At 48.1% G+C, this 19,938-nt stretch overlaps 1 protein-coding gene across 1 annotated transcript in view; it reads left to right on the top strand.

Annotated features, from left to right (window-relative positions):
• Positions 1-19,938, top strand: part of ush2a (Usher syndrome 2A (autosomal recessive, mild)) — a 458,847-nt gene that overhangs the window by 133,563 nt on the left and 305,346 nt on the right. The window contains 3 exon segments of the mRNA XM_065004287.1: positions 52-448; positions 4,053-4,248; positions 19,383-19,546. Coding sequence (XP_064860359.1) covers positions 52-448; positions 4,053-4,248; positions 19,383-19,546 — 757 coding nt within the window.

The raw sequence follows: 19,938 nt of genomic DNA, 5'->3' as shown, positions 1-19,938 counted from the left end.
CTATTACTGATAATTATCTTATCTACTAGTCATTTTTTATATATCACTTAGGAAAACACTGAGGGACCTCGCTGCGACTCGTGTCGCCGTGGTTACCACAGCCTGGAGAGGAGGAACTCCTTGGGGTGTCTGGCGTGTGCGTGTGACGTCCGCGGCACCCTGAAGGGGGGTGTGTGTGACCCCGTCAACTCCCAGTGTCCCTGTAGGGAGGGGGTGGAGGGTGCCCAGTGTACACGCTGCTCCCTACACTACTACAACACGACCTCTGAACTCTACGATGACCTCACACCTGACCCCTACTACAACATGACCTTTGACCCCCAGGGGTGTGTTCCGTGTGTGTGTGACCCCACGGGAACAGTGGAGGGGGCGATGTGTGATGCGGACACCGGGCAGTGTGTGTGTGTGTCCACGCGCCACGGAAGGGACTGCGGTAGATGTAGGCCAGGTGAGTGTGTGTGTGTGTGTGTGTGTGTGTGTGTGTGTGTGTGTGTGTCCACTCGCCACGGAAGGGACTGCGGTAGATGTAGGCCAGGTGAGTGAGTGTGTGTGTGTGTGCTTATGTTTGTTCAGAAATCTACCCAACTGGTTTGCAATGGTAGAAGTGCTTAACAACAGAATGTTTGTGTTTATCTCTCTTACTCACACCTTTAACTCTGTAGGAGAAGAGATGTATATGACAGTAATACTGTAATACTTACTGTTGAATAAGTATCGACGCACACAACTCCCAGCTCATTACATTTACATTTACATTTAAGTCATTTAGCAGACTGAAGCATCTCAGCTCTGGCATTGACGACAAGCTGCCATGCTGTTTACCACAATGCTCAACACACTCCTCTTTCACTCCCTTTGTTCCTGTCGCTCTTTCAAATCACACCCTCGGTCTGTTCTTTTCTCTCGGTCTGATGGATGGATGGTCCCTGTAGTGTGTCTTTTTGTTTCTTGGCTCCTGGCGGTGTTGTCGTGTGCCTGCGTATGTGTGCATATGTGTGTATATGTGTGTGTATGTGTTTGTGTGTGCGTGTGTATGCGTGTGTGTGTGTGCGTATGCATGTGTGTGTGCGTATGCATGTGTGTGTGTATGCATGTGTGTGTGCGTATGCATGTGCATGTGTGTGTGCCTATTTGTGTGTGTGTCTGTGCTTTGTCCTGGGGAATGATGATGAGTGCTTGGCATTCACTGTAGGCATTAGCGCATTAGCGTTTAACTTGCTTAACTACAGGCCATCCCTCATGTGCCCGGTGCCAACTCAACCATCGACGATTGGGGCTCCGCTGCCTGATGCAGTCAACTGCACCTTCGAGAGCACAGACCATGGCAACATCTTTCACTTCTTCACCTCTGTCTGTGTGTGTTTTTGTGTGTGTGTGTGTGCATGCTCACTCATGAGTGTGTGTGGGGCCATTAGTAGCAGCTGCTGAACTGTGTTAGTAACGTAGATGAACCATCATGTTTACTGTAATACTCACCACAGCACATTCAGGGGCCAAACACACACACACACGTTGAGACATGGTTGTGCCTCTTAAGCCCTGTGGTAGGTGTATGGCAGGGTTCCCAACTGTCGGCCCACGGGCTGAATTTGGGCCCCAGGTTTTGAATACAATCACATATACAGTGGGGAGCTCCAAGTGACTTTCATTTTGGACATCTGTTCCAAAGAATTCCCAGGCATAATAGATACAGTGGGGAGAACAAGTATTGTGATTCACTGCCGATTTTGCAGGTTTTCCTACTTACAAAGCATGTAGAGGTCTGTAATTTTTATCATAGGTTCACTTCAACTGTGAGAGACGGAATCTAAAAAAAATCCAGAAAATCACATTGTATGATTTTTAAGTAATTAAATAGCATTTTATTGCATGACATAAGTATTTGATACATCAGAAAATCAGAACTTAATATTTGGTACAGAAACCTTTGTTTGCAAGTACAGAGATCATACGTTTCCTTTAGTTCTTGACCAGGTTTGCACACACTGCAGCAGGGATTTTGGTCACCTCCTCCATACAGACCTTCTCCAGATCCTTCAGGTTTCGGGGCTGTCGCTGGGCAATACGGACTTTCAGCTCCCTCCAAAGATTTTCTATTGGGTTCAGGTCTGGAGACTGGCTAGGCCACTCCAGGACCTTGAGATGCTTCTTACGGAGCCACTCCTTAGTTGCCCTGGCTGTGTGTTTCGGGTCGTTGTCATGCTGGAAGACCCAGCCACAACCTATCTTCAATGCTCTTACTGAGGGAAGGAGGTTGTTGGCCAAGATCTCACGACTCATGGCCCCATCCATCCTCCCCTCAATATGGTGCAGTCGTCCTGTCCCCTTTGCAGAAAAGCATCCCCAAACAATGATGTTTCCACTTCCATGCTTCACGGTTGGGATGGTGTTCTTGGGATTGTACTCATCCTTCTTCCTCCAAACACGGCTAGTGGAGTTTAGACCAAAAAGCTCTATTTTTGTCTCATCAGACCACATGACCTTCTCCCGTTCCTCCTCTGGATCATCCAGATAGTCATTGACAAACAGCCGGGCCTGGACATGCGCTGGCTTGAGGAGGGGGACCTTGCATGTGCTGCAGCATTTTAATCCATGACGGCGTAGTGTGTTACTAATGGTTTTCTTTGAGACTGTGGTCCCAGCTCTCTTCAGGTCATTGACCAGGTCCTGCCGTGTAATTCTGGGCTGATCCTTCACCTTCCTCATGATCATTGATGCCCCACGAGGTGAGATCTTGCATGGAGCCCCAGACCGAGGGTGATTGACCATCATCTTGAACTTCTTCCATTTTCTAATAATTGCGCCAACAGTTGTTGCCTTCTCACCAAGCTGCTTGCCTATTGTCCTGTAGCCCATCCCAGCCTTGTGGAGGTCTACATTTTTTTCCCGTGATGTCCTTACACAGTTCTCTGGTCTTGGCCATTGTGGAGAGGTTGGAGTCTGTTTGATTGAGTGTGTGGACAGGTGTCTTTTATACAGGTAACGAGTTCAAACAGGTGCAGTTAATACAGGTAATGAGTGGAGAACAGGAGGGCTTCTTAAAGAAAAACTAACAGATCTGTGAGAGCCGGAATTCTTACGGGTTGGTAGGTTATCAAATACTTATGTCATGCAATAAAATGGATAATTAATTACTTAAAAATCATACAACTTGATTTTCTGGATTTTTGTTTTAGATTCCGTCTCTCACAGTTGAAGTGTACCTATGATACAAATTACAGACCTCTACATGCAAGTAGGAAAAACTGCAAAATCGTCAGTGTCTCACAATCCTTGTTCTCCCCACTGTATCTATTATGCTTGGGAATTCTTTGGAACAGATGTCCAAAATGAAAGTCACTTGGAGCTGTGACAGACTGTTAAAACACCAGCAAATAAAGTGATTTTAATTTTAAACATTAGTTCCAAAATATTCCCACACATTATAGAGAGATGTGTGATCTTATTCAAATGTACGCAAAGTTTGAAATGGTTCAATTTTAATAGAATATGATATTTGTTTGGGCTTCTTGCTGTCAATATGCAGTCTACAAATGATTTGTAATTATGTTATGGCCCCGTGACCATCCCCTGAAGAAGACAATTGGCTTGCGGCTGAATCTAGTTGATGATCCCCGGAATAGGTGGTCAGATATAGGTCTATACAGTCAATACCAGACCAGATGAATGGCATGACATGTCCTTATCCAAAAGGCATTACAGATTAAACCAAGGGTTCAATTCTGGTACCATCCCAAAATATCCAGGAATTCCACATTCCTGGTTGGAATATTCATGGAGAGAATATTCAGGAAATCAGAATTTTGGAAATGTTTATGGATTTTGCAACCCTAATAGAGTTAGATTGGATATCATTCCAATATGCTCCTTCTTTTAGGCCTCTCCTCAATGATGTGTTTGTCACAAATGGTGTCTATTGTTGCTCCATTACTTGACTACGGGTTTGGTTATGGCAAAATTGTTCTTGTTCCATGCTGTGTATAATGTATTGTGTATGTATGGCCATAGATAGGTGTTGTCTCTAATTTCGTACCCATTTGATTTGATTCCAGGTTACTTCCTCTCTGTGTCAGAGTTAGGGTCTGAGGTGAGCATGTGTGTGGAGTGTGACTGTCACCCGGTGGGCTCGTCGGGACAGGTGTGTGGCGGCCAGATGGGGCAGTGTGTGTGTGTTGACCCCTCGGTGGGAGGACGCAGGTGTGACCAGTGTCAGGACCTCCACTATGGCTTCAACCCTGGGCTTGGCAGGTAAGATACATCACCTCCCATACATTCAGCCCCATACACACCAACCCTGGTTTCAGCCCCATACACACCAACCCTGGTTTCAGCCCCATAGTTACCAACCCTCGTTTCAGCCCCATACTTACCAACTCTGGTTTCAGCCCCATACTTACCAACCCTGGTTTCAGCCCCATACTTACCAGCCCTGGTTTCAGCCCCATACACACCAACCCCATGTTTCAGCCTCATACACACCAACCCTGGTTTCAGCCCCATACACACCAACCCTGGTTTCAGCCCCATATACACCAACCCCTGGTTTCAGCCTCATACTTACCAACCCTGGTTTCATCCCCATAGTTACCAACCCTCGTTTCAGCCCCATACTTACCAACTCTGGTTTCAGCCCCATACTTACCAACCCTGGTTTCAGCCCCATAGTTACCAACCCTCGTTTCAGCCCCATACTTACCAACTCTGGTTTCAGCCCCATACTTACCAACCCTGGTTTCAGCCTCATACACACCAACCCCTGGTTTCAGCCTCATACACACCAACCCCTGGTTTCAGCCCCATACACACCAACCCCTGGTTTCAGCCCCATACACACCAACCCTGGTTTCAGCCCCATACTTACCAACCCTGGTTTCATCCCCATACTTACCAACTCTGGTTTCAGCCCCATACTTACCAACCCTGGTTTCAGCCCCATACTTACCAACCCTGGTTTCAGCCTCATACACACCAACCCCTGGTTTCAGCCCCATACTTACCAACCCCTGGTTTCAGCCCCATACTTACCAACCCTGGTTTCATTCCCATACACACCGACCCCTGGTTTCAGCCCCATACACACCAACCCTGGTTTCAGCCCCATACACACCAACCCCAGGTTTCAGCCCCATACACACCAACCCTGGTTTCAGCCCCATATACACCAACCCTGGTTTCATTCCCATACACACCAACCCCTGGTTTCAGCCCCATACACACCAACCCCAGGTTTCAGCCTCATACACAACAACCCTGGTTTCATTCCCATACACACCAACCCCTGTTTTCAGCCCTATACACACCAACCCTGGTTTCATTCCCATACACACCAACCCCTGGTTTCAGCCCCATACACACCAACCACCAGGTTTCAGCCCCATACACACCAACCCCTGGTTTCAGCCCCATACACACCAACCCTGGTTTCAGCCCCATATACACCAACCCCTGGTTTCAGCCCCATACACACCAACCCCAGGTTTCAGCCCCATACTTATCAACCCCAGGTTTCAGCCCCATACACACCAACCCTGGTTTCATTCCCATACACACCAACCCCTGGTTTCAGCCCCATACTTACCAACCCCAGGTTTCAGCCCTATACACACCAACCCCAGGTTTCATTCCCATACACACCAACCCAGGTTTCAGCCCCATACTTACCAACCCTGGTTTTAGCCCCATACATACCAACCCTGGTTTCAGCCCCATACACACCAACCCTGGTTTCAGCCCCAAACTTACCAACCCAGGTTTCATTCCCATACACACCAACCCCAGGTTTCAGCCCCATACCTACCATCTCTGGTTTCAGCCCCATACACACCAACCCCTGGTTTCAGCCCCATACACACCAACCCTGGTTTCAGCCCCATACACACCAACCCAGGTTTCAGCCCCATACTTACCAACCCAGGTTTCATTCCCATACACACCAACCCCAGGTTTCAGCCCCATACCTACCAACTCTGGTTTCAGCTCCATACACACCAACCCAGGTTTCAGCCCCATACTTACCAACCCAGGTTTCATTCCCATACACACCAACCCCAGGTTTCAGCCCCATACCTACCAACTCTGGTTTCAGCCCCATACACACCAACCCCTGGTTTCAGCCCCATACACACCAACCCTGGTTTCAGCCCCATACTTACCAACCTCAGGTTTCAGCCTCATACACACCAACCCCTGGTTTCAGCCCCATACACACCAGCCCTGGTTTCAGCCCCATATACACCAACCCCAGGTTTCAGCCCCATACACACCAACCTCAGGTTTCAGCCCCATACACACCAACCCCTGGTTTCAGCCTCATACACACCAACCCAGACTAAATGGCTGGGGAGAACAGACTAAATGGCTGGGGAGAACAGACTAAATGGCTGTGGAGAACAGACTAAATGACTGGGGAGAACAGACTAAATGACTGGGGAGAACAGACTAAATGGCTGGGGAGAACAGACTAAATGGCTGGGGAGAACAGACTAAATGGCTGGGGAGAACAGACTAAATGACTGGGGAGAACAGACTAAATGACTGGAGAGAACAGACTAAATGGCTGTGGAGAACAGACTAAATGGCTGGGGAGAACAGACTAAATGACTGGGGAGAACAGACTAAATGACTGGGGAGAACAGACTAAATGACTGGGGAGAACAGACTAAATGGCTGGGGAGAACAGACTAAATGGCTGGGGAGAACAGACTAAATGGCTGGGGAGAACAGACTAAATGACTGTGGAGAACAGACTAAATGACTGGGGAGAACAGACTAAATGGCTGGGGAGAACAGACTAAATGGCTGTGGAGAACAGACTAAATGGCTAAATGGCTGTGGAGAACAGACTAAATGGCTGGGGAGAACAGACTAAATGGCTGGGGGAGAACAGACTAAATGGCTGGGGAGAACAGACTAAATGACTGTGGAGAACAGACTAAATGGCTGGGGAGAACAGACTAAAATGGAGAACAGACTAAATGGGGAGAACAGACTAAATGGCTGGGGAGAACAGACTAAATGGCTGGGGAGAACAGACTAAATGGCTGGGGAGAACAGACTAAATGGCTGGGGAGAACAGACTAAATGGCTGGGGAGAACAGACTAAATGGCTGGGGAGAATAGAGGAGAACACACTAAATGGCTGGGATAGGGGGGGTGTTGAAAATAATTATACTAATCTTTTTTAGAGGATTCTGAGTAATTTGATAAAAATAAATGAAAACACTTAATTAGGTGTGTGTGTGTGTGTATGTCTTCCCCTGTGTGTGTGTGTGTGTGTGTCTTCCCCTGTGTGTGTGTGTGTGTGTGTGTGTGTGTATGTCTTCCCCTGTGTGTGTGTGTGTCTTCCCCTGTGTGTGTGTGTGTCTTCCCCTGTGTGTGTGCGTGTCTTCCCCTGTGTGTGTGCGTGTCTTCCCCTGTGTGTGTGTGTGTGTGTGTATGTCTTCCCCTGTGTGTGTGTATGTCTTCCCCTGTGTGTGTGTGTATGTCTTCCCCTGTGTGTGTGTGTGTGTGTGTGTGTGTCTTCCCCTGTGTGTGTGTGTGTGTGTCTTCCCCTGTGTGTTGGTGTGTGTGTCTTCCCCTGTGTGTGTGTGTGTCTTCCCATGTGTGTGAGTGTGTCTTCCCCTGTGTGTGTGTGTGTGTGTCTTCCCCTGTGTGTGTGTGTCTTCCCCTGTGTGTGTGTCTTCCCCTGTGTGTGTGTGTCTTCCCCTGTGTGTGTGTGCGTGTCTTCCCCTGTGTGTGTGCGAGTCTTCCCCTGTGTGTGAGTCTTCCCCTGTGTGTGTGTGTGTCTTCCCCTGTGTGTGTGTGTCTTCCCCTGTGTGTGTGTCTTCCCCTGTGTGTGTGTGTGTCTTCCCCTGTGTGTGTGTCTTCCCCTGTGTGTGTGTGTGTGTGTGTCTTCCCCTGTGTGTGTGTATGTCTTCCCCTGTGTGTGTGTGTCTTCCCCTGTGTGTGTGTGTGTCTTCCCCTGTGTGTGTGCCTGTCTTTCCCTGTGTGTGTGTGTGTCTTCCCCTGTGTGTGTGTCTTCCCCTGTGTGTGTGTCTTCCCCTGTGTGTGTGTGTGTGTCTTCCCCTGTGTGTGTGTGTCTTCCCCTGTGTGTGTGTGTGTGTCTTCCCCTGTGTGTGTGCCTGTCTTCCCCTGTGTGTGTGTCTTCCCCTGTGTGTGTGCGTGTCTTCCCCTGTGTGTGTGTATGTCTTCCCTGTGTGTGTGTGTGTGTGTGTGTATGTCTTCCCATGTGTGTGTGCGTGTCTTCCCCTGTGTGTGTGTGTGTCTTCCCCTGTGTGTGTGTATGTCTTCCCCTGTGTGTGTGTCTTCCCCTGTGCGTGTCTTCCCCTGTGTGTGTGTATGTCTTCCCCTGTGTGTGTGTGTGTCTTCCCCTGTGTGTGTGTCTTCCCCTGTGTGTGTGTGTGTCTTGTGTGTGTGTGTGTGTGTGTGTGTGTGTGTGTGTGTGTGTGTGTATGTCTTCCCCTGTGTGTGTGCGTGTCTTCCCCTGTGTGTGTATGTCTTCCCCTGTGTGTGTATGTCTTCCCCTGTGTGTGTGTGTGTCTTCCCCTGTGTGTGTGCGTGTCTTCCCCTGTGTGTGTGCGTGTCTTCCCCTGTGTGTGTGTGTGTGTCTTCCCTGTGTGTGTGTCTTCCCCTGTGTGTGTGTGTGTCTTCCCCTGTGTGTGTGTGTGTCTTCCCCTGTGTGTGTGCCTGTCTTCCCCTGTGTGTGTGTGTCTTCCCCTGTGTGTGTGTGTCTTCCCCTGTGTGTGTGTCTTCCCCTGTGTGTGTGCGTGTCTTCCCCTGTGTGTGTGTATGTCTTCCCCTGTGTGTGTGTGTGTGTGTGTATGTCTTCACCTGTGTGTGTGCGTGTCTTCCCCTGTGTGTGTGTATGTCTTCCCCTGTGTGTGTGTCTTCCCCTGTGTGTGTGTGCGTGTCTTCCCCTGTGTGTGTGTGTATGTCTTCCCCTGTGTGTGTGTGTGTCTTCCCCTGTGTGTGTGTCTTCCCCTGTGTGTGTGTGTGTCTTCCCCTGTGTGTGTGTGTGTGTGTGTGTGTGTATGTCTTCCCCTGTGTGTGTGCGTGTCTTCCCCTGTGTGTGTATGTCTTCCCCTGTGTGTGTATGTCTTCCCCTGTGTGTGTGTGTGTCTTCCCCTGTGTGTGTGCGTGTCTTCCCCTGTGTGTGTGCGTGTCTTCCCCTGTGTGTGTGTGTCTTCCCCTGTGTGTGTGTGTGTCTTCCCCTGTGTGTGTGTGTGTGTCTTCCCCTGTGTGTGTGCCTGTCTTCCCCTGTGTGTGTGCGTGTCTTCCCCTGTGTGTGTGTGTGTGTGTCTTCCCCTGTGTGTGTGTCTTCCCCTGTGTGTGTGTATGTCTTCCCCTGTGTGTGTGTGTCTTCCCCTGTGTGTGTGTGTGTGTGTGTGTATTCCCCTGTGTGTGTGTCTTCCCCTGTGTGTGTGTGTCTTCCCCTGTGTGTGTGTGTCTTCCCCTGTGTGTGTGCCTGTCTTCCCCTGTGTGTGTGCGTGTCTTCCCCTGTGTGTGTGCGTGTCTTCCCCTGTGTGTGTGTCTGTCTTCCCCTGTGCGTGTGCGTGTCTTCCCCTGTGTGTGTGTGTGTCTTCCCCTGTGTGTGTGTGTGTGTCTTCCCCTGTGTGTGTGTGTGTCTTCCCCTGTGTGTGTGCGTGTCTTCCCCTGTGTGTGTGCCTGTCTTCCCCTGTGTGTGTGCGTGTCTTCCCATGTGTGTGTGCGTGTCTTCCCCTGTGTGTGTGTGCGTGTCTTCCCCTGTGTGTGTGTGTGTGTCTTCCCCTGTGTGTGTGTCTTCCCCTGTGTGTGTGTGTGTCTTCCCCTGTGCGTGTGTGTGTGTCTTCCCCTGTGTGTGTGCCTGTCTTCCCCTGTGTGTGTGCGTGTCTTCCCCTGTGTGTGTGTGTGTGTCTTCCCCTGTGTGTGTGTCTTCCCCTGTGTGTGTGTATGTCTTCCCCTGTGTGTGTGTGTCTTCCCCTGTGTGTGTGTGTGTCTTCCCCTGTGTGCGTGTCTTCCCCTGTGTGTGTGTGTGTCTTCCCCTGTGTGTGTGTGTGTGTCTTCCCCTGTGTGTGTGTGTGTCTTCCCCTGTGTGTGTGTGTCTTCCCCTGTGTGTGTGCGTGTCTTCCCCTGTGTGTGTGCGTGTCTTCCCCTGTGTGTGTGCGTGTCTTCCCCTGTGTGCGTGCTACGGGATGACCTTCACTGATAGCTGTGTGTAGTGTATTAAGGCAGAGACCTGTGACTGAGATCTCTTAGCTGTGGGGGGAGAGGGAGAAAAGGAGAGAAAGAGAGAGAACGGTACATCAAGGCCTGAGTTTGATGCAAATGTGCTAGATGAGTGTTTTCAATAGATCAACAACAGGCTGCTGGACAGCACAGATTGTCAATCCATACGAATGTTGAGGGATGTGTGTGTGTGTATGTGTATATGTTGTGTGCGTGTACGATCGGTCGAGCCCCTGCCTCGCTGGGGTAAGGATGAAAAATGAAGTTTTTAAACTGATTACTGGGGAAGCCTTTCTGGCATCAGGAGACTGAAAACAATAAAGATTTATATTAATATTATAAACTCATTTATCCCCTTGCCAATCAATAAGCCCATGCATCTTATTTGGTTTTCTCCCGGTGCTCGCCGTTCGGCACAGGTTGATCTAATCGAGGTTGGTTATAGACCCTTAATATGGTTATGGGATATTTCCTGGCAGGCTAAATGACATAATATCAGGTCTGCCCAAATCCATGTTCAGGTAATCATAACCTTGGGGGTAAAAAATAGCTTTTCTTTCTCAACAGAGTGGGTTATTATACGCAGTAATTATAGCCCTGATCTATCCACACACAAACAAATATGTACACGCAGGCACACACACACACACACACACATACAAACAAACACACACAATATCATTAAGACGTTTACCACACAGAGCGGTGTAGTTTACCCGAGCCTCAGAGTAAATTCACATTTGTCGGTTTCTTATTTTGATTCAAAGTGTCTGTTGTTGAGTCTTTATCCAGTGTGTGTGTGTGTGTGTGTGCGTGAGAGAGAGATAGAGAGAGAGAGCGAGAGAGAGAGAGAGAGAGGTCACTGACCCCTATTCTAGGAAATGCAAAAAATATACAAATACGTTTATAACGTATTAAATCTATTACATTTATTATAACAAGACCTGCACTCACGCTTTGAGCACAACGATGACTCTGAGCTCCCGATGAGAGCCCCTGATGCCTATGTACTTGCAGTCTCCACGGAGGATGTATGTAAGTCATTCAAACGTATTAACCCTGGCAAGGTTGATGGCCCAGACAGCATCCCTCACCCTCAGAGTATGTGCAGACGAGCTGGCTGTTGTGTTTTCGGACATTTTCCATCTGTTTCTAGCTCAGGCCACTGTCCCCACCTGCTTCTAGGTGTCCACTATCATCCCTGTGCCCAAGAAAGGGAAAGTAACTGAACTGAATGACTACAGTCCCGTAGCACTCACCTCCGTCATCATGAAGTGCTTCGAGAGGCTAGTCAAAGACCATATCACCTCCTCATGACGGGTCGCCCGCAGGTGGTGAAGGTAGGCATCATTACCTCCTCGACACTGATTCTCAACACGGGGGCCCCACAAGGGTGCGTCCTTAGTCCCCTCTTGTACTCCCTGTACACTCTTAGAAAAAAAGGTGTTATCTAGAACCGTAAAGGATTCTTTGGCTGCCCTCAGAGGAGAACCCTTTGAAGAACCTTTTTTGGTTGCAGGTAGAACCTGTTTTGGTTCTAGGTAGAACCCTTTTGGGTTCCATGTAGAACCCTCTGTAAAAAGGGTTCTACATAGAACCCAAAACATTCTATGGGGACAGCCGAAGAACCCTTTTCTTTCTAAGAGTGTATACCCACAACTGCATGGCCTCACACAGTTCCAACTCCATCATCAAGCTTGCTGATGACACGACAGTAGTAGACCTGATCACCAACAACGACAAGATGGCGTACAGGGAGAAGGTAGGTACCCTAACAGCGTGGTGCCAGGTAAACAACCTCTCCCTCAAAGTCAGCAAAACAATGGAGCTGCTCGTGAACTTCAGGAGGAACTACGGGGCCGCCGCTGGAGGTTGGTACATCTCAGAGAATCTGAAGGTCAAACCACACAGACACGGTGGTGAGGAAGGCACATCAGCAACTCTTCAACCTCAGGATGCGGTAGAAATGTGTCCGTTCCCAAATGGCCTTCACTGTGTTCTACAGGAGCATCGTTGAGCGCATACTTTCGGGCTGCATCAAAGCCTGGTACGGCAACTCCACCACCGAGGACCGCATGGCACTACAGAGGGTGGTGCGCTCAGTCGAACGCACCATTAAGTGCACACTGCCTGCCTTCCAGGACACCTACAACACCAGGTGACGCAGGAAGGCCAAGAAGATCATCAGGGACCTGAGCTATGCCCTGTTGTCCCCGCTTCAATCACCCCCTCCATTCCTATCACAGGAGGTTGGTGGCACCTTAATTGGGGAGGACAGGCTCGTGGTAATGACTGAAGCTGAATCAGTGGAATGATATCAAATACATCAAACAAATGGTTTTCTGCCATTCCATTTGCTCCGTTCCAGCCATTATTAAGTGCCTTCCTCCCCTCAGTAGCCTCCACTGCTTCCTACTCCCCGTATGGACACCCCCTCACTTCAACAGATTTTGTGCACTACCCCGACCCCCAATGGACATTTATCATGCTGAACAGCCACCACTAGTCAGCTACTTGCTCCCCCTGTCCCCTCTTCTACCCCAGTCTGCTGCTCCCCCTATGGACATTCCCCTCCCCCTCAACATACATTTACCCTGCCCCCACCCCAATGGACATCATTGCCACAGTTGTTAAATATGTGTATATTATTATTTATATTTGTATTATTATCTATTTTATTATATTGTATTGTATTGTTGGAACTCAGAGCATAAGAATTTCACTGTACCATGTAATTACATGTGCAACCCTTTACAACCCCATATTAAACTCTAATCTAATCATAGCAGGAGGTTAGAATATTCACACACACACAATCTCACAAACATGGGATTCATTTAAGACTGATGAAAAAAAGGGAGAGTTGGTGTGATGTTGGGTGTTTTCTCTCTCCTTGGGAGAGGAGTGAAGGTCGAGTCGCGGAGGCGAATGGGAGAGCCGTGTGTGTGTGTGTGTTGTGTGTGGGGTGGTGGAACCCCCAAAGCTCCCTGCAGTTGACAGGACACATTTTCTGTTCATTAAGGGGCTGTGGCTTTTCACGCCGCGAGAAGGAGGGTGTCAGAGTGTGTGTGCGTGTGATTGAAGGTGTGTGCGCGTGTGATTGAAGGTGTGTGTGTGTGTGATTGAAGGTGTGTGTGTGTGTTTAAGGGTGTCAGGCATTTGGCCTGGTGATCACCCAGTGCCGGGTCTCAGTGGGGTTCCACCACCTGTGTGACCCAATCCCCTGACCCCCCCCCTTACACACACACCCCTTTCAGACACACACACGTCTCCTTAACACCCATGGGACCCCTCCACATACTGTCACTGGCCTGTGAATAGGGGAGCATGAAGGAAGGGAAGAGGGGTGTTAAGGTGAAGACCCAATACCACCTCTCTCCATCACACACACACACACATTTACATTTGAGTCATTTAGCAGATGCTCTTATCCACAACAACTTACAGTAGTTAATTTATCTTAAAATACACAATTTATACAAAAGTATGTGGACACACCTTAAAATTTGTGGATTCAGCTATTTTTCTTTTCTTTTATGAAACTAGGCAAGTCAGTTAGGAACAAATTATTATTTTCAATGATGGCCTAGGAACAGAACTGCCTTGTTCAGGGGCAGAACAACAGATTTTTAAGTTGTCAGCTCTGGGATTCGATCCTGCAACCTTTCGGTTACTAGTCTAATGCTCTAACCACTAGGCTACCTGCCGCACCACTAGCCACTCACGTTGCTGACAGGTTAAAATCGAATACACAGCCATGCATTCTCCATAGACAAACATTGGCAGTAGAATGGCCTTACTGAAGAGCTCAGTGATTTTCAACGTGGCACCGTCATAGGATGTCACCTTTCCAACATGTCAGTTTGTCACAAATGTCTGCCCTGCTAGAACTGCCCCGGTCAACTGTAAGTGCTGTTATTGTGAAGTGGAAACACCTCGGAGCAACAACGGCTCAACCGTGAAGTGGTAGGTCACACAGGTTCACAGAACAGGACCGCCGTGTGCTGAAGCACGTAGCAAGTAAAAATAATTTGCCCTCAGTTGCAACACTCACTACTGAGTTCCAAACTGCCTCTGGAAGCAACGTCAGCACAATAACGGTTCATCGGAAGCTCCATGAAATGGGTTTCCTTGGCCCCGCAGCCGCACACAAGCCTAAGATCAATGCAATGCGAAGCGTCGGCTGGAGTGGTGTAAAGCTTGCCGCCATTGAACTCTTGAGCAGTTCAGCTGTTATAGTCCCCCGTTAGCTCCCAGCTGTGCCCTGGACACCATATGTGAATTGATTGCCCCCCATCTATCTTCAGAGTTTGTTCTGTTAAGTGACCTAAACTGGGATATGCTTAACATTCCAGCAGTCCTACAATCTAAGCTAGATACCCTCAATCTCACACAAATTATCAAGGAAACCACCAGGTACATCCCTAAATCCATAAACATGGGCACCCTCATAGATATTATCCTGACCAACTTGCCCTCCAAATACACCTCTGCTGTTTTCAATCTGGATCTCAGCGATCATTGCCTGCATCCGTAATGGGTCCACGGTCAAACGACCACCCCTCATCACTGTCAAATGCTCCCTAAAACATTTCTGCGAACAGGCCTTTCTAATCGACCTGGCCCGGGTATCCTGGAAGGATATTGACCTCATTCCGTCAGTCAAGTATGCCTGGTCGTTCTTTAAAAGTAATTTCCTCGCCATCTTAAATAAGCATGCCCCTTTCAAAAAATGTAGAACTAAGAACAGATATAGCCCTTGGTTCACTCCAGACCTGACTGCCCTTGACCAGCACAAAAACATCCTGTGGCGGACTGCAATAGCATCGAATAGTCCCCGCGATATGCAACTGTTCAGGGAAGTCAGGAACCAATACACACAGTCAGTCAGGAAAGCAAAGGCTAGCTTTTTCAAATAGAAATTTGCATCCTGTAGCTCTAACTCCAAAACGTTTTGGGACACTGTAAAGTCCATGGAGAACAAGAGCACCTCCTCCCAGCTGCCCACTGCACTGAGGCTAGGTAACACGGTCACCACCGATAAATCCATGATAATCGAACATTTCAGTAAGCATTTTTCTACGGCTGGCCATGCTCTCCTCCTGGCTACTCCAACCCCGGCCAACAGCTCCGCTTCCCCCGCAGCTACTCGCCCCCCCAACTTATCCTTCACCCAAATCCAGATGTTCTGAAAGAGCTGCAAAACCTGGACCCAGCTGGACTAGACAATCTGGACCCTCTCTTTCTAAAATTATCCGCCGCCATTTTTGCAACCCCTATTACCAGTCTGTTCAACCTCTTTCGTATCGTCCGAGATCCCTAAAGATTGGAAAGCTGCCGCGGTCATCCCCCTCTTCAAAGGGGGAGACACTCTAGACCCAAACTGTTATAGACTTACAGTGGGGAGAACAAGTATTTGATACACTGCCGATTTTGCAGGTTTTCCTACTTACAAAGCATGTAGAGGTCTGTAATTGTTATCATAGGTACACTTCAACTGTGAGAGACAGTTGAAAAAAACAAAAATCGATAAAATCACATTGTATGATTTTTAGTAGTGAATTTGCATTTTATTGCATGACATAAGTATTTGATACATCAGAAAAGCAGAACTTAATATTTGGTACAGAAACCTTCGTTTGCAATTACAGAGATCATATTTCATGTTTCCTTTAGTTCTTGACCAGGTTTGCACACACTGCAGCAGGGATTTTGGCCCACTCCTCCATACAGACCTTCTCCAGATCCTTCAGGTTTCGGGGCTGCCACTAGGCAATACGGACTTTCAGCTCCCTCCAAAGATTTTCTATTGGGTTCAGGTCTGGAGACTGGCTAGGCCACTCCAGGACCTTGAGATGCTTCTTACGGAGCCACTCCTTAGTTGCCCTGGCTGTGTGTTTCGGGTCGTTGTCATGCTGGAAGACCCAGCCACGACCCATCTTCAATGCTCTTACTGAGGCAAGGAGGTTGTTGGCCAAGTTCTCGTGATACATGGCCCCATCCATCCTCCCCTCAATACGGTGCAGTCACCCTGTCCCCTTTGCAGAAAAGCATCCCCAAAGAATGATGTTTCCACCTCCATGCTTCACGGTTGGGATGGTGTTATTGGGGTTGTACTCATCCTTCTTCTTCCTCCAAACACGGCTGGTGGAGTTTAGACCAAAAAGCTCTATTTTTGTCTCATCAGACCACATGACCTTCTCCCATTCCTCCTCTGGATCATCCAGATGGTCATTGGCAAACCAAACTTCAGACGGGCCTGGACATGCGCTGGCTTGAGCAGGGGGACCTTGCATGCGCTGCAGGATTTTAATCCATGACGGCATAGTGTGTTACTAATGGTTTTCTTTGAGACTGTGGTCCCAGCTCTCTTCAGGTCATTGACCAGGTCCTGCCGGGTAGTTCTGGGCTGATCCTTCACCTTGCTCATGATCATTGATGCCCCACGAGGTGAGATCTTGCATGGAGCCCCAGACCGAGGGTGATTGACCGTCATCTTGAACTTCTTCCATTTTCTAAAGTTGTGCCAACAGTTGTTGCCTTCTCACCAAGCTGCTTGCCTATTGTCCTGTAGCCCATCCCAGCCTTGTGCAGGTCTACAATGTTATCCCTGATGTCCTTACACAGCTCTCTGGTCTTGGCCATTGTAGAGAGGTTGGAGTCTGTTTGATTGAGTGTGTGGACAGGTGTCTTTTATACAGGTAACGAGTTCAAACAGGTGCAGTTAATACAGGTAATGAGTGGAGAACAGGGGGGCTTCTTAAAGAAAAACTAACAGGTCTGTGAGAGCCGGAATTCTTACTGGTTGGTAGGTGATCAAATACTTATGTCATGCAATAAAATGCTAATTATTTACTTAAAAATCATACTATGTGATTTCCTGGATTTTTGTTTTAGATTCCGTCTCTCACAGTTGAGAGAAAAGTATGATAAAATTACATACCTCTACATGCTTTGTAAGTAGGAAAACCTGCACAATCGGCAGTTACTGCTGCAGACCTATATCTATCCTACCCTGCCTTTCTAAGGTCTTCGAAAGTCAAGTCAACAAACAGATTACCGACCATTTCGAATCCCACCATACCTTCTCTGCTATGCAATCTGGTTTCAGTGCTGGTCATGGGTGCATCTCAGCCATGCTCAAGGTCCTAAACGATATCTTAACCGCCATCGATAAGAAACAATACTGTGCAGCCGTATTCATTGACCTGGCCAAGGCCTTCGACTCTGTCAATCACCACATCCTCATTGGCAGACTCGATAGCCTTGGTTTCTCAAATGATTGCCTCTCCTGGTTCACCAACTATTTCTCTGATAGAGTTCAGTGTGTCAAATCGGAGGGCCTGTTGTCCGGGCCTCTGGCAGTCTCTATGGGGGTGCCACAGGGTTCAATTCTTGGACCGACTCTCTTCTCTGTATACATCAATAGAATAGCTTCCAATACTCTACTCAGCAAATTGGATGTAGTCTTATCACAGTGCCATCTATTTTGTTACCAAAGTGCCTTATACCCCCCACCACTGCAACCTGTATGCTCTAGTCGGGTGGCCCTCGCTACATATTCGTTGCCAGACCCACTGGCTCCAGGTCATCTATAAGTCTATGCTAGGTAAAGCGCCGCCTTATCTCAGCTCACTGGTCACGATAACAACACCCACCCGTAGCATGCACTCCAGCAGGTATATCTCACTGGTCATCCCCAAAGCCAACACCTACTTTGGCCGCCTTTCCTTCCAGTTCTCTGCTGCCAGTGACTGGAACGAATTGCAAAAATCACTGAAGCTGGAGACTTATATTTCCCTCACTAACTTTAAACATCAGCTATCTGAGCAGCTAACCGATCGCTGCAGCTGTACATGGTCCATCGGTAAATAGCCCACCCAATCTACCTACCTCATCCCCATATTGTTTTTATTTACTTTTCTACTCTTTTGCACATCAGTATCACTACTTGCTCATCATCATCTGCTCATCTGTCACTCCAGTGTTAATCTGCTAAATTGTAATTACTTTGCTACTATGGCCTATTTATTGCCTTACCTCCTCACGCCATTTGCACACACTGTATATAGACTTTATTTTTTTTCTATTGTGTTATTGACTGTACGCTTGGTTATTCCATGTGTAACTCTGTGTTGTTGTTTCTGTCGTACTGCTTTGCTTTATCTTGGCCAGGTCGCAGTTGTAAATGAGAACTTGTTCTCAACTAGCTTACCTGGTTTAATAAAGGTGAATATATATATATATATATATATATATATATATATATATATATATATATATATATATTTTAAATAAATAAAAGTTGAAATGCGTTCTCTGGAGTGATGAATCACGCTTCGCCATCTGGCAGTCCGACGGACGAATCTGGGTTTGGCGGATGCCAGGAGAACGCTACTTGCCCGACTGAATAGTGCCAACTGTAAAGTTTGGTGGAGGAGGAATAATGATCTGGGGCTGTTTTTCATGGTTTGGGCTCAGCCCCTTAGTTCCAGTGAGATAAATCTTAACGCTACAGCATACAATTATGTGCTTCCAACATTGTGGCAACAGTTTTGGGAAAGCCCTTTCCTGTTTCAGCATGACAATGCCCCCGTACACAAAGCAAGCTCCATACAGACATGGCTTGTTGAGATCAGTGTGGAAGAACTTGACTGGCTTGCATAAGTGTTAGTGTTAGTTCTCTTTTATTTATTTATTTCGTTGGGTGGGGTTATTTAAAATACCATTTGATGAGGTAGGGTTTCAGATGTTTTCGGGAAGATGGGGAGGGACTCTGCTGTCCTAGCTTCAGGGCGAAGATGGGGAGGGACTCTGCTGTCCTAACTTCAGGGGGAAGATGGGGATGGGACTCTGCTGTCCTAGCTTCAGGGGGAAGATGGGGAGGGACTCTGCTGTCCTAGCTTCAGGGGGAAGATGGGGAGGGACTCTGCTGTCCTAGCTTCAGGGGGAAGATGGGCAGGGACTCTGCTGTCCTAGCTTCAGGGGGAAGATGGTTCCACCATTGGGACAGAGAAGAGCTTGGACTGAACACACACACACACACACACACACGTACGTTAGATGGAAGGTTTTGTAAAAGTAATTGACAAATGTTTGTATGTAATTCTGACTGGTTTGAAATTCATTTCCGTTATGAGCTTGTGACGTGAAATGTTCTCTGTATTCTCCTCTTCCAGGTGCCAGGCATGTGTGTGTAACTCCGTTGGAGGGGTGAATGGGTCATGCCACCCAGAGACAGGGATATGCCAGTGTAAGGCCTTGGTGACGGGGGACAGGTGTGACCGCTGTGTCCCTGGAGCCAGTCACCTGGACTCAGACAACCACCTGGGCTGCAGTAAAGGTACTGGATGACTGACCGCAGAGGCACAGTCAGTGATTCATCTAATTTTTTCAGAACGGTAGAGTTAAGACAATGCTTTTATGTCTTATAGGTTATAAATAATATTAGATTTATTGTATGTATGTGCGGGTGTTGTGTGCATTTGTGCGTCTACTCTATCTCTTTCTCGATGTCTGTGGATTCTGTGTGTCCGTGTGTATGCATACAGTATGTGTGTGTTAGTGGGGAGTAATTTCCTCCTCCTGTGCTTTCCCTGCCTAGGGGCTGTTTTGAGTTAGACACACGGACACTAACTTGACATGGAACAGACACACAGTATTAAACTCACAGAGGGACACTGGCTCTCTGGGGTCTCCTCAGTATGCTAAGACGCTCCCCATGGATCAAATGGA

Source organism: Oncorhynchus nerka, linkage group LG18 (assembly GCF_034236695.1).
Source record: "Oncorhynchus nerka isolate Pitt River linkage group LG18, Oner_Uvic_2.0, whole genome shotgun sequence".
NCBI classification, from domain to species: Eukaryota; Metazoa; Chordata; class Actinopteri; order Salmoniformes; family Salmonidae; genus Oncorhynchus; species Oncorhynchus nerka.
Note: the sequence above shows the minus strand (reverse complement) of the source record. Positions and strands in the feature narration are given on the sequence as shown.